The 12,293-nt window shown below is 37.7% G+C and overlaps 1 protein-coding gene across 1 annotated transcript in view; it reads left to right on the top strand.

The window, feature by feature from the left end:
- MYO16 (myosin XVI) overlaps positions 1-10,451 on the top strand; it is a gene marked incomplete at both ends in the record, with an annotated part of 300,394 nt that extends 289,943 nt beyond the window's left edge. The window contains 1 exon segment of the mRNA XM_080343675.1: positions 10,218-10,451. Within this exon segment, the coding sequence (XP_080199801.1) occupies positions 10,218-10,451 (234 nt within the window).
- Positions 10,452-12,293: the final 1,842 nt, after the last annotated feature.

Below are 12,293 nucleotides of genomic sequence, written 5' to 3'. Positions count from 1 at the left end.
GTATCTTTGGCACCTCATACAAAAGCTAAGCACCCCTTCCGTCTTCTTTTTCACAGATCCAGGACTATGGTTTTTTATTATTTTGGGTAAAAATATTTTAAAGTTGTTATTAACATTCGCTACAAAGTGGGATGCGGTGAGAGAAAAGATATAGTGGAGTGAAGAAAAATGGGCCAGCAAAAAGACTCCTTGTTTCTTACGTGGGCAGCAAGAAGCAACATGGTCTCTCTGTAATGGGATGAGGTGGACAACCTGGAGATAATAAACAGATGGGAAGTGAGGGGCAGTTTAAAGACTAGAGTGATAATAAGTGGGGTGGGAGGGTGGGGGGTGGGAGTGAGGAGTAAAACAAGCACCAGATAAAGGATGATTCAGAGAAGTAAGGTTGGAGGAAGAATAAAATGATTGAGGGAGAACGTAAATAATAAAATGGAATAGGGGATTTAGAAAGAGGAAAGAAGAAAAAGTCAGAGAAAAAAAAAGAAAAAAGGAAAAGGAAAAGGAAAAGGAAAAGGAAAGGAAAATTGGAAGGGGAAGGGGAAGGGAAAAGGAGAAGGGGAAGGGGAGGGGGAAGAGGAAGGGAAAGGGAAAGGGGAAGAGAAAGGGAAAGGGAAAGGAAAAGAATCCAGAGAAATTAGGAAAACAACTAAAAGGAAAATAAGAATAAAAGGAGGGAAAGAACCAAGGACAGATCAGAGGCTGGTGGACTAAAAAGACAGAGGGACTAAGGAGTAAAAAAGTGGAAAGCCTATGTAATGTTCCAGATATGATACCCATCTTCATATACATATCAATGTGATATTTCATGTTCCATAAAATAAACTAATTGTAATAATCTATGCAAGTTGGTTTGCAACCATAGTCTCCTGAAGATTCAGCCATCCAAGGAGAAAGGCAGAAAATCTCCCCTTAAAAGGTGCAAAGCCTCCTTGTGCAGTTTAGTTTTCTAATGACTGAATGTTGGCTTATTTGAAATCAGATGATTTCACGTGCATTCAGCATCTATGAAGATACTCCCAGAACAAGACACAAATAAGCAAGCAGCTTGCCATCCTAGTAGGTTAAGTAATATCAAACATAAAGTACACACTGGCATAAGGTTTTGATTACCCACTTCTAAAACAGTTTCTATCTGTCACATGCTCAAAGAGGTAACATAAAAAATCATGGTTATTTTTTCACATATTGTTATATTAAAAAATCTGCAGTCTTATCTCTTCTATTTTGTTTAAACCCCATAGTGCAGGTTGGCAGATTGCGGTAATATAGGAGCCAACATTTGACAATGAAAAATTGGAGATGTCTTTTCATATTCGTGAAGAATGTATTTATTGTTTCATTATAGCTTAAGCCATAGCTCTTATTTCATGAAATCTCATTGCTTTCAGCAGCCTCTTCCCTCTGAAAGAGCTCTGTGTTCATTATAGTTTCAAGGGCCATCTTTGTTCCTACTTGATTTAATATTTGTCGCAGATCACTTTTTTGTTGACTATTCGAAAGTATAAAATAATGAGTAGTCAAAAATACAATGTGTAGCTACCCCCCACCCATTGTCACCGTTCTAAACACTGGGCTCTAACATTTGTTATTAATGTCTGTCATGTTTGCCTATTAGCTGGAAGTAATCTTTGATCATCTTTGAAGCAAAACATGGCAATCAAACAAGTCTGGTATAATAAAAAACAAACAAACAAACAAACAAAATCAACAACTCACCCCCCCTCCCAAAAAAAAAAAAAAAAGGAAAAAAAAAACCAGCAAACCACTAACACCTTTGTAAACACATAATATCCAAGAGATGACACAAAATTATATATATTCATCATTGATCTGAACTAGCATATCCCCCTGAATTGTGTTTTGTTTATTGTTTTGACAGTAACATCAAAGAATTCCCTTTGTAATGTCACATACAAATAAAATTCAGGTCTTATAACACAGTGCAGCTTTATTTTTAGAAGACTTACAGTCAAAACCATGTACCTTACAGATTAAATGGTATGAGATAATGCGCAGTATAAATGCATCAGTAGGTACAGTATCTTGCGATTCTGTGTCAAGGGCTTTTGGAGGTTTGACGCCCCTCTGATCTGCAAGCATTTCCTGGATCTGACTTCTGTGACCATCAAAAAGGAAAGCACAGATTCTCCTCTTTGAACCCATAGATGCGACAAAGAACTTCCTACACATGAGGCCCCTTTTGTGTCTCTACTGCTTCATCCTCATTGCATTTTCCTGTGGTAGAAGGCTGTGACTGTTGAGGAACAAAACCTCCCGAGCATCCCTTTCCCCTCCAGAAGCTCAGGTGCTTGGCTGAAATACATGTTTATTCCCCTTCGGCTGCCCCCGTGGCCAGCGGGTCACCCGAAAAGGCTGCTTCTAATCTGAGTTTGATGGGAATGCGGTCCCTACCCCATGGACAGCATCTGTGGAGAGTGACTTCACTTCTGACTTAGTCATAAGTGCCTGGTGGGAGAGAGAATAAATCAGTCCCTCTGCCCTTCATTCTCTTGCTGTTACACGCTGCTGCAAACATGTTGATCAGCAGAGATACAGATTGCTAACAGGACATAAATTGTTTGCCTCTAGTGTTCTTTGACCATAAGTGTAGTGTTTTTGCAGAAGAAAAGATGGTACACAACATTAGCAAATACAAGTTGATGATTGCTTCGAAAGCATTGTGGCAAAACCTCGTCTGTAACTGATCAAGTGAAATATCTCCATTAATACCACAAAGCAGCAGTGATCAATTAAGTAGCAACATGATTCATTTTTTCAGATAGTTTCTGTTACATTATGTACAAAATGGTATCAGCATTGTTAGGTCAGCTGAAGACCTCTACAATAAATGATTTGTCTTCAGAACTCATCTTGAGAAAGGTACAGTTGCTGTCCTGGGCATCATCTTTTTCTCAGGCATCAGAGGTAAATTAGGAGAATGCTCTGAAGGTTTTAAAGAGCATTGTGTAGTCAGTTTGTCTGGAAAGAGAAATATTACCTTAGAGAAAAAAAAAGCAAAACAAAACAAACAACAGTATAATTCAATATTTGTTGATGTTTTAGTCACTCTCAGAAGGTGTCATTTAGTTGCTGATATCAAAAATCTAGAGTTGAAAGAAACTCAGCCAAAACAAATAATAAAAAATAAATGATTGAAACCCTAAAAATCCAAATAAGTAAATAAAATACACCGTTGTTTTGAATATACAGGCTTGTACAACTCTATTCCCAGCTCAAGTAATCATAGTGCCTGATGTGTACTGTCATATATTATTGAACATTGCTCACCTTATTCTAATAGTTTCTGCCAGATTACACATTATATCTGTACCCAGGATTTGTGACTGATATTATTTTGCAAATATGTTATAACTTCGATTGTTGAAATACCTCCAAGCTGTGCGGAAGATGATTAACCTAATTAAATGAGAATATTGTGTCCCAGGCAACTTCACTGATGCAAAGGCAGAAAAGTATGGAAGACGAAATCTTGCTTTTACAACTAAAATGTATTCCTGAATAAAAGAACAAAAGAAAACCACATCCCCACCCACCACCACTGCACACCCTGCAAAGCAAAACAAAACAAAACCAAAACAACAAACGAGCAAACAAACAAACAAAAAAAGGCATGAAAGAAAATCAGACAACTTACACCAGAAACAGAATTTCAGCCAGATGAAAAATATAAAATAGAATTGCAGTCAGATGGAGAATATGAAATCTTCTGATTGGGACACACCAAAAGTGTGTGTAGCCCAGGAGTCTCTTTCTGACCAAAACGAGAAGGAGCTCCTGCTTAGGGAAAGCAGAGAGGTGTGAAGTGACTCTTCTGCTGGTGTGATCTCTTGGTTTCCAGTGGTCCATGAGGAAGGTCCTTCTGGAGACAGAGTTCATTCTGTAGCTAGCAATCCTTAGTGGACTTTCTTTTATGATTTTTTCTGGAAAATCCTTTCAGAAAGCCAAACCGAGGCAAACAGTAGAATTAGTTCTTTTTTAGGATGAAGCTTGAGAGGTCTCCAAATGCCATGTGTGATAGCAGAAGGCTGGACTGGGCAATCAAAGATGCCTGTTCCTTCGTGGTCTCTGACACCAGAATATCCTGCTTCCAGCATCACCCCACGACTGATGTTTGGAAGAAAATTAAATCTCTCTCTCAAAAAATCCAGGTACCTGAAAAATGCTTTCCAGAAGGGAAAGAATTTCTTCCTGGCATTTGTGGTGATCCTTTTTTTTTTTTTTTTTTTCAGAAATATAGCCACTTTTTAGTTTTATTTTAAATACAACATTACTCTCAAAATTACCCCCAATTTTTGAATATTGACAAAGCTACTTCTTCCTTTGATATGTCATCTATATAACACCTGTTCTAAAAGTAGCTTATTCTTTAGATGTAATACAAAATCTTAGCCAAGAGAAAAAAATGTTTTCTTGTTTAGAACAAAGCAAATATAACATATATATCAGTTACGTGTCTCATATTCAACTCTATTTAAGATGGCATACCTCCTGCAGAGCAATTCCAGATTTGCACCAGACAGAGCAACTGTCATCTTTGCCATTTTCTCTTTTCCAATAAACCCACTTGCTATCCATTTGAAGTGTTACTTTTGGAGAAACTAAGGTTGCTCCAACACAAAGAAAAATAATCAGCAGTTTAAAAGAACGATTAACTAAAAATCACTTTATTGTTGCATGTCACATAAAGTCATTATATCCAGTGGGTCTGCATTTACAAAAAAAAATGCATTTACAAAAAAAAATGCATTCACAAGACAGTCGCATGAATCAGCTTGGATCCCAGTGGTACATTTGTATTTGAAGATTTTTAATTGGAATTTAGAAGCATGTAAACTCATTTATCATAGCTGCTCTCTGCTCCCTGCTGGGGTCTTACATGGCCAGTGCAGGTTTCCCAATCAAACACAAATTTACATATTGATTTGATTCACAATGAATGCTTGCCTAGCCTTTGTAATACACTCTTGGTTTCCTGTGCACTTCCCCCTTGTACCTTTAAATAAGTACTGGATTGGCAAATAACTTGTCAGCTGACAGATTTTTTTCCTTGATTCAAGAACCGATGGAAAAGGAATCTTTTCCTGATTTATGCTGTTTTGTCACATAGAAAAAACCCAAACATATCTGTTTAAACTTGAAGGATTTTTTGAGAGGTTGCAGTGTGCTTCTCCTGCAGTTTGGAAAAAAGATGTGATGTGTGTTTGGAAGCCATCAGTGCAGGAGCTTATCAGATACAAAAAGAAACTTATTTTCATTTTCTGGTGAATAGTAGAAAAATTAAATGTAATCACAAATAACAAAACAAAAGTTACTAGAGCACAATACACATATTATTGAAAAAGTAAACACTACATTTGGTCAGGGAGAGAGCAAAATGAGATGAAATACTCAAAATAATCTTCTAATGCAAATCAATAAATCTCTGTTTGGCAGACAGTTTAATGAGACCTTTAGCCATAGGTTGATGACAAAGACCGTTGCATTTGACACACAAATAGACAATATAAGCTCTTTATTACTTTTAATTGTTACAAAATATCCTCTGTAAAGTTACAGCATTTGATCTCTTAATGCAGAGTGAATTTCCTGAGGTGCTAGAGCCAAATCTCTAAAGAACTCAAAGTTAATTTTAAATGGACCTGTTGATCTCATTAGCTGGCATACCTTTTGACACAAATTATTTAAAAATGTGAAACCTTAAACATTCCATAGTTAAAAGCTCACTATTTTCTTTTTAATTAGCCTAAGAAATAAGACTAAAATTAAAATAATTTATTAACTTATCTTACATCAACTCATCTTGTTTCTAAGACAAATTTGAAATCCCATATGTCTGCTTTAGCCTATAAAGTGAAATTTAGGCAGAATTTAGAAGCCTAAATCCAGAAGGCAACTCAGGGGCTCATTTGCCAGTGACTATGAGATACTTAAATGTGTATAACTCAGCAGGCAAAATCATGGTCCATGACTTTCATGGTTGCCACCATGCAACCATGAAAGTCTCTGTATCCTCTGTCTCATGTGTGCTAAAACCACAAGGGACTCACTCTGAAGGATTTGCTTTAGCATACTTACCACACATGGACAGCACAAAGCCCAAGACCCAAAGTCCTCCTTCCTTGCACTCAGAGTCCACCTCTTCTAGTCACAATGCCCTCTCAGCACGTGGGAACTCGGTCTCTTCCTTAACCTGAGAGAAGTCAAATCCACATCTTGTGATTTCCCAATATGCTCAAACCACTAGATAATGATGAAAGTCCTTCCATGCATGTCCCGATGGGACTGAGCCATTGATGCTCTGTCACCAACCAGAATCCCTACTGCCAAGAGGAGAGCATTTGCTTCTACAGTCTGATAGTTTAGCTGTGAGGTGGGAGGAACAAATCCTAGGGTCTCTTCCCTTGGCTGCTCATAACATTTATTTTGTTCATCTTGCCATATTTTGCAGTGGAAAGTGTGGATCTTGATTAACTGCTTCAATCTGTTGCAGCTTTGCTAACTCCAGATGCTCTTCTCTTGTGCATCACTGTCTTTGACACTTCAGCTTTTCTTTTTTGCTCAGTAAGGACTCTTGATACCAAAACAGGGATGGTGTTTTCACCAGATGGCAGGGCTGTTAGATGCTAGATATTCAAATACTATATGTTTTTGTGGGTCTAGCCCAAAAGCTTTGTTGCCCATAATGGTCTGTTTGACCATTGACACTGAGTAGGAAGATCCTGGTCTACAGTTAGTACAATCTCTATCCCTTAATAGTTGAAGTTGTTTTTTCACTGTTCATTGAGAAGATCAGTAGTCCTAAAGAAACACGGTTTTCTGTTATACATTGTGCTTCATGTAAAATTACTCAGCAGATCTTTTCCATAATGAATATGTAAAATAAATCTTTAACTTGTCACAGGTCTAATCACAAATGGAAAAGAGAAAAGATATCATCTTGTTCAAATAGAACTAATTAAATTAATTGATTCATTTAAATCTCTGCCATTTCTTGCACATTTTCCCTCATTTCCTTTCCACTGGATTTCCATTGTCCATCCTTCATCCAGGTTGAAATATAAACTTTTTTGCGGTTATTTAACATCTCAGTCCCGTAGTGAATGAAGTTTTAAAATATTTTCCTTCCCTGTTTTAAAAATGCAATAAAGGATGGACACTTATTTGTGGATTGGGCCTACATTTGTCCAGTATACACTGGAAAATGAGCTGTATAGTGAAACTGCTGACCCAAGATTACTTTGCAGCTTGTATAAGCAGGGTCAGGATAAGAAACCTTCTTCAGTGCCTATAAGCTATAGATAGGATGCATTTGTCCATTGCCCTGCCCAGGCAAATTGCACTGGCTTTTCACCCTGCACTTGTGTACCTTTATGTTTCTTAGAATAGCAGTGGAGCCGTCTCTATCCAAATACTTTGTCCATACTTCATTAGAGTCATGCTATCAAACTTTTTTCACCTGAGCACACCCAATAATACAGAGTTTCAAAGCATCTGTTTTTTTATAAGGATACTTATCTACCAGTTTTCAGACACATCTTTGATTATTTATCTCTGAAACTCTTTCATATGAAACTCTTGCAGTCTAACACAGCTTGCTTTTTGTATGTTCCAGCACCTCTCTGAGAAGCATTCCTAATACAGGTTCATGAAATGCCTAAAATTTAGATGCAAATAAGGTGACTAAATTGGGAAGAATGAATTCCATTCTACCTGTTTTCTGAACTGGGTTATGCCCATAATTTAAACCCACTAAAATCTATAGAAATTGGCTAATTGGCCACAGTAAGCTGCAGCATCTCCCAAGCCATACATCTGTTCTATAGGTTAAAACTGCCCAACCTGTCTTAATAAATTGTTTCCAATTACAAACTTTTAATTTGTCTTCTAACCTTTCCTCCCCAAACTGAAAAAAAAAAAAAAAGAAAAAGAAAAAAGAGAAAAAAAAGGTAAAGGTTAATGTGTTTTGGTACACAAGAGTTATCTGATATCCCTCTAACAATACCCATGGAACATTTCATTTTCTTTTCAGTTGCTTTTTGTGCAAACATGAAAGCAAAGAGGTTTTTGATTTCCTAGTGGTATGTAATTGAGATGGCATCAAAATATACTTTAATGAAGTCTTTCAAACACTTTCTATTTTTCTTCTTTTTTCTTAAAAATGTCATTATGTAGGTTAATGCATTTCTCTTTGAAGCATCAACCAACCAGAAATTAAGCACATTCCCCATAGATCTTCAGGCATCTCCATGTACGGTCGCATTCCTTTTCTGACAGCATATGTGAAAGGTCTGACTTGCACAGGAGACATGTGCAGCATTGGTGTAAAGCCTGTGTACGCCCCTGTACCCAGGTACCTGCTGCTCCGTGGAGGAACAGCAGGAGCCACAGGCCTTTGCAAAGTCATCTACCCTTGGAACCTCAGTGACAAAAATGCCATTCATGTCGCTCAGCCCTCCTTGCAGCCAGAACCAGCCACATGGGTAGTGTCTCATGAGCATTTGGGGGCACTGCAGATACTTTATCATGGTGACTAACTTGCAGCCAGCTCTCATTATGACAAGGAGTATAAATGCAACCTTGACAAGAACAGCCGTACTTCTCAACATGAGCCTGTTGTGTGAGGTGAAGCATGGGCAGTTTAGTCACATCATAGGTGCCTCTGGGGGTCCTTCAGAAGGAAGGCAACAGGGTAAGGGCCATGGGCCATTAGCTGTTGTGGTGGGTTTGGTTCATATTCCCTAGATTGGCCATTTCTGCTACAGAATACCCCCACACCAGTGGCTCTTAGGACCCGCTCTAGGTGTTGCTGTACTGCGTATGTGCCAAGCAGGTTTTAAAGGGTGGAGAGATGGAATTTATAGCTTTGTGGACCTGTGCTGTCATGAGGGCTTCAATCTGACTTGAACAAAATAAATAACCATTGCAACAGAAAGTTTAAATGTAAGGAAATAGTTTCTTCTAGATGGATTATGATTCTAGTACAGAATTGTTAGGCTATTTCAGGATGATTTTATAAATAGTTTCAGGGCAACTGAAGCCACATTTGAAGTTGTTAATGTATTCTCTAGAGGAAGACAAGGGCTAGCCCCTGGTTCTAAGGATAATATCTATCCATGACAAGTAGCACTACGAACTATAAGCAGCAAAACAGTATTTACATTTAGTAACTGTCCTGGTTTTGGCTGGGATAGAGTCTTTTTTCTTCCTAGTAACTGGCATAGTGCTGTGTTTTGCATTTAGAATTAGAATAATGGGGTTAAACCAAGACAGGGGCAAAAACCTTGCTACACCTGCAGCTGCTATTTGCTCCGTGTAAAGGAGCATTTTGTTAGTATAACAGTATTATGACATCAGTTTTAAGACCAGGTTGTTAGAAATATGAACTACTCATCACTGTAGGCAGTATTGTTTGTGTGTTTTAGAGGATTGTGTTCATGCACCCTTTACTGACATAGGGGAGTTTTTTCCATTAGTTTCATTTTTGGTACCTACTTCATACAACTTCAGTTCTGTGACTTTCAGACATTAGATTGAAATAGGGCAATTCTAAATCATTAATTTTCTTTTATTTTCAGTGTAAAGAATGATAAATGAGGAGTGGAGCAGCAAGTTAATCACAAAGTTTTAAACCCTTTTGGAGGACAAGTTTGCTTCAAATTATTACCAGGGTTGTTTAATCTTTTTTCTTTCAGCTGTAATACAAATGAGAGCAGCTTTCCCTCAGCAAAGTTGTGGAACTTCAGTGCTTGCCCACATGCATTTTTTTATTTCTTTAATTGTAGATATTAGAATGAGAGCGCTCACAGTCACTCACTGTCTAGCATGGCTCATACTAGAAGGTGTGGATAAGCTCATAATGCTCCACGATGCCCTTTGCAAATAATGGATGGAGAGCAGAAAGTGGTTCCCTTCTCACAAGGGGCTTGACAGTATGAAACACCTCTCATGAGTTCAAGGGAAGGTTATTTTGCTGAAAGTCATTACTGTTTATATATCATCATAAGTGTCACTGAGCTCTTTATAAAGAAGATAAGAAAACAGGGCCTGAACCTGCCCTGCTCACAGGTTTACATCCATGACAAAAGAGGCAGAGAATCCTGTATGCAGTATCATTCAACATGGATATTGCAGTTTTACACTGCCAGGATAATTAAATTTATCCACCTTTATTATTGTTACTTACTTCTCATTAACAGGTTATTCATCAGCTTAGACTTTCAGAGAATGAGAGTGTGGCCCTGCAAGAGCTTCTGGATTGGAGGAGAAAGCTGTGTGAAGAGAGAGAAGACTGGCAGCAAATCTTGCACAACACTGAGCAAAGAATCACAGCCCCACCTCCACCCCCTTGTAAAAAGCCAACGCTGCTGAAGAAGGTAGAAGATACCTCCTGCAACAGACTCCCTTCAGGCATATGGGACACCACGATGTGATTCAGATGCATGTATTTGCAGACTGTTAGGAATGAAACCATCTAATGACTTCAATCTGCACAATCAGCAAGCTTTCCTCCCTTCACAAAGCGTGCAGGGATTTTTTATAAGCACTCATTCAAGAGCACAGGATGGAGGAGCTATTCAGATCTGGTGTGTGTGTGTGTGTGTATGTGTATGTTTGTTCTTTTCATATATATACACATATACATATATGTGTGCACCTGTGAGTATATATATGTATGTGTATATATATAAATGGAAACAAACTGCACTATAAGTGCTTAGTTTAAAAGTACAAGTCGGTCACTTAGAGTTCTCCCATGGACAATAAAGAAAATATGTTAAGCAAATGATGGGGAGAAGTGACTGACAGACATTTTAGAGAGATCAGGAAAGTCTGTGTGCACACTGTACAGCTGTTTTATATAGTACAAAAATATGATGTTTCTTGTTCTCTAATGAATGGTTTTATTATATTACATGTATACATATATATATTTCTTTGTAGATGTCTGTGTTCTATTGGCGTTGCAAAACTGAACATTATTTACATGTTTATAACTGGTGTTTTATAACTTTATGCAATTGGTGCTGTCGTTCTTTCTTCAAAATACAGGTAATAAATTCAGTGCTCTCATTTTTCTTTCATAGTTTATCTTTAACAACATACCAAACAATTTTAACACTGTGTTGTTGTTTTCAGAACTGGCAATATCCTTTCTTAAATCCAATCCTGAAATTCTTGCAAAGCTGCTACATGCCGGTGTGGTTCAATGCTGCTCAGTCATGACTTCTTTTCGATGGGCCTGTGTTTCTGAATGTGTGAACTGTGAATTCTGCAGTTACATCTGAAATCTTATTTCATTCTGGGTTATGTAAAATAATGAGGCACTCATTTAGATTGTAAGTATGGTTTGAAATTCATACCTGATTATGCGTAAGGTCAGGTGTCAGCAGAAAGATACATAACGGTAATGAGGTATGAAAATAGGGCTGTGATTTACTGCTACAAGCCAGAAGGCTTTATGGAGATAGGTGTATCAAAGGATTATATCCTTATGGAGGTACAATGATGCATTTATACCTCGAATTTCATGTAATGAAATGGTTTCAGAAATTGGAGCATTCTAATTGGCGAACATGAGTTCTGAGCAGTAATGTTAATTTATGAAAAACATGCTGCTGGAAACTTGTTAGCTACTGCTCAGCAGTCTTTGAAATACTGCTTTGCCACTAAGAGGTGTAATTTATATAAATACACAGGTATTTTGTCAGGGGCCACTTATTTTAAGTTCTTGGAGTGTGTAGAGCCAGTGCAAAACACTTTTCTTGGCTGTTTGCCCTGTCCCTATTGAGATCCAGGAAAAAGTGCTTGTAATTTTGCAAGTGGATGTAAAACTAATATTTTCAAATGTAAGCTAGGTTTAAAAAGTGAGCTCAGCATTGGTTGGAAGTTAATGGGAAAGAAAAAAAAATGCTTAGAAATGTAGGTTTTTCCATCATGTTTGACAGAAACTTCCAGCAGGCCAAATGGCAAAAAGCAATCACATGCTTGTTTGTTTTTACAGGGAAGCAGCAAAACTCAATTTGTTCTCATTAATATCATCAATCTGCAGGCAGGATTAAGCACCTTCTCTCACTAGATATTAAAATAGACATTTTGAGTGGACAAGGAAGGGGAGACACCAGGTTAGCTCAGAATTTTACCTTGTTACCACTGTCAGCTTCACAGAAGTCCCTTGTAATTCTGTTTATTTCAAGAATACCCATTTCTTTTCTGTGGAGAAGCAAGGACTCCAGGCTCTGAATCTTACCTTCAGCTGATGTAAATGGCCATAG

The sequence above is a fragment of the Nesoenas mayeri genome (assembly GCF_963082525.1).
Source record: "Nesoenas mayeri genome assembly, chromosome: 1".
NCBI lineage: Eukaryota > Metazoa > Chordata > Aves > Columbiformes > Columbidae > Nesoenas > Nesoenas mayeri.
The sequence above is the reverse complement of the archived record's forward strand: the minus strand, read 5'-3'. Positions and strand labels throughout refer to the sequence as shown.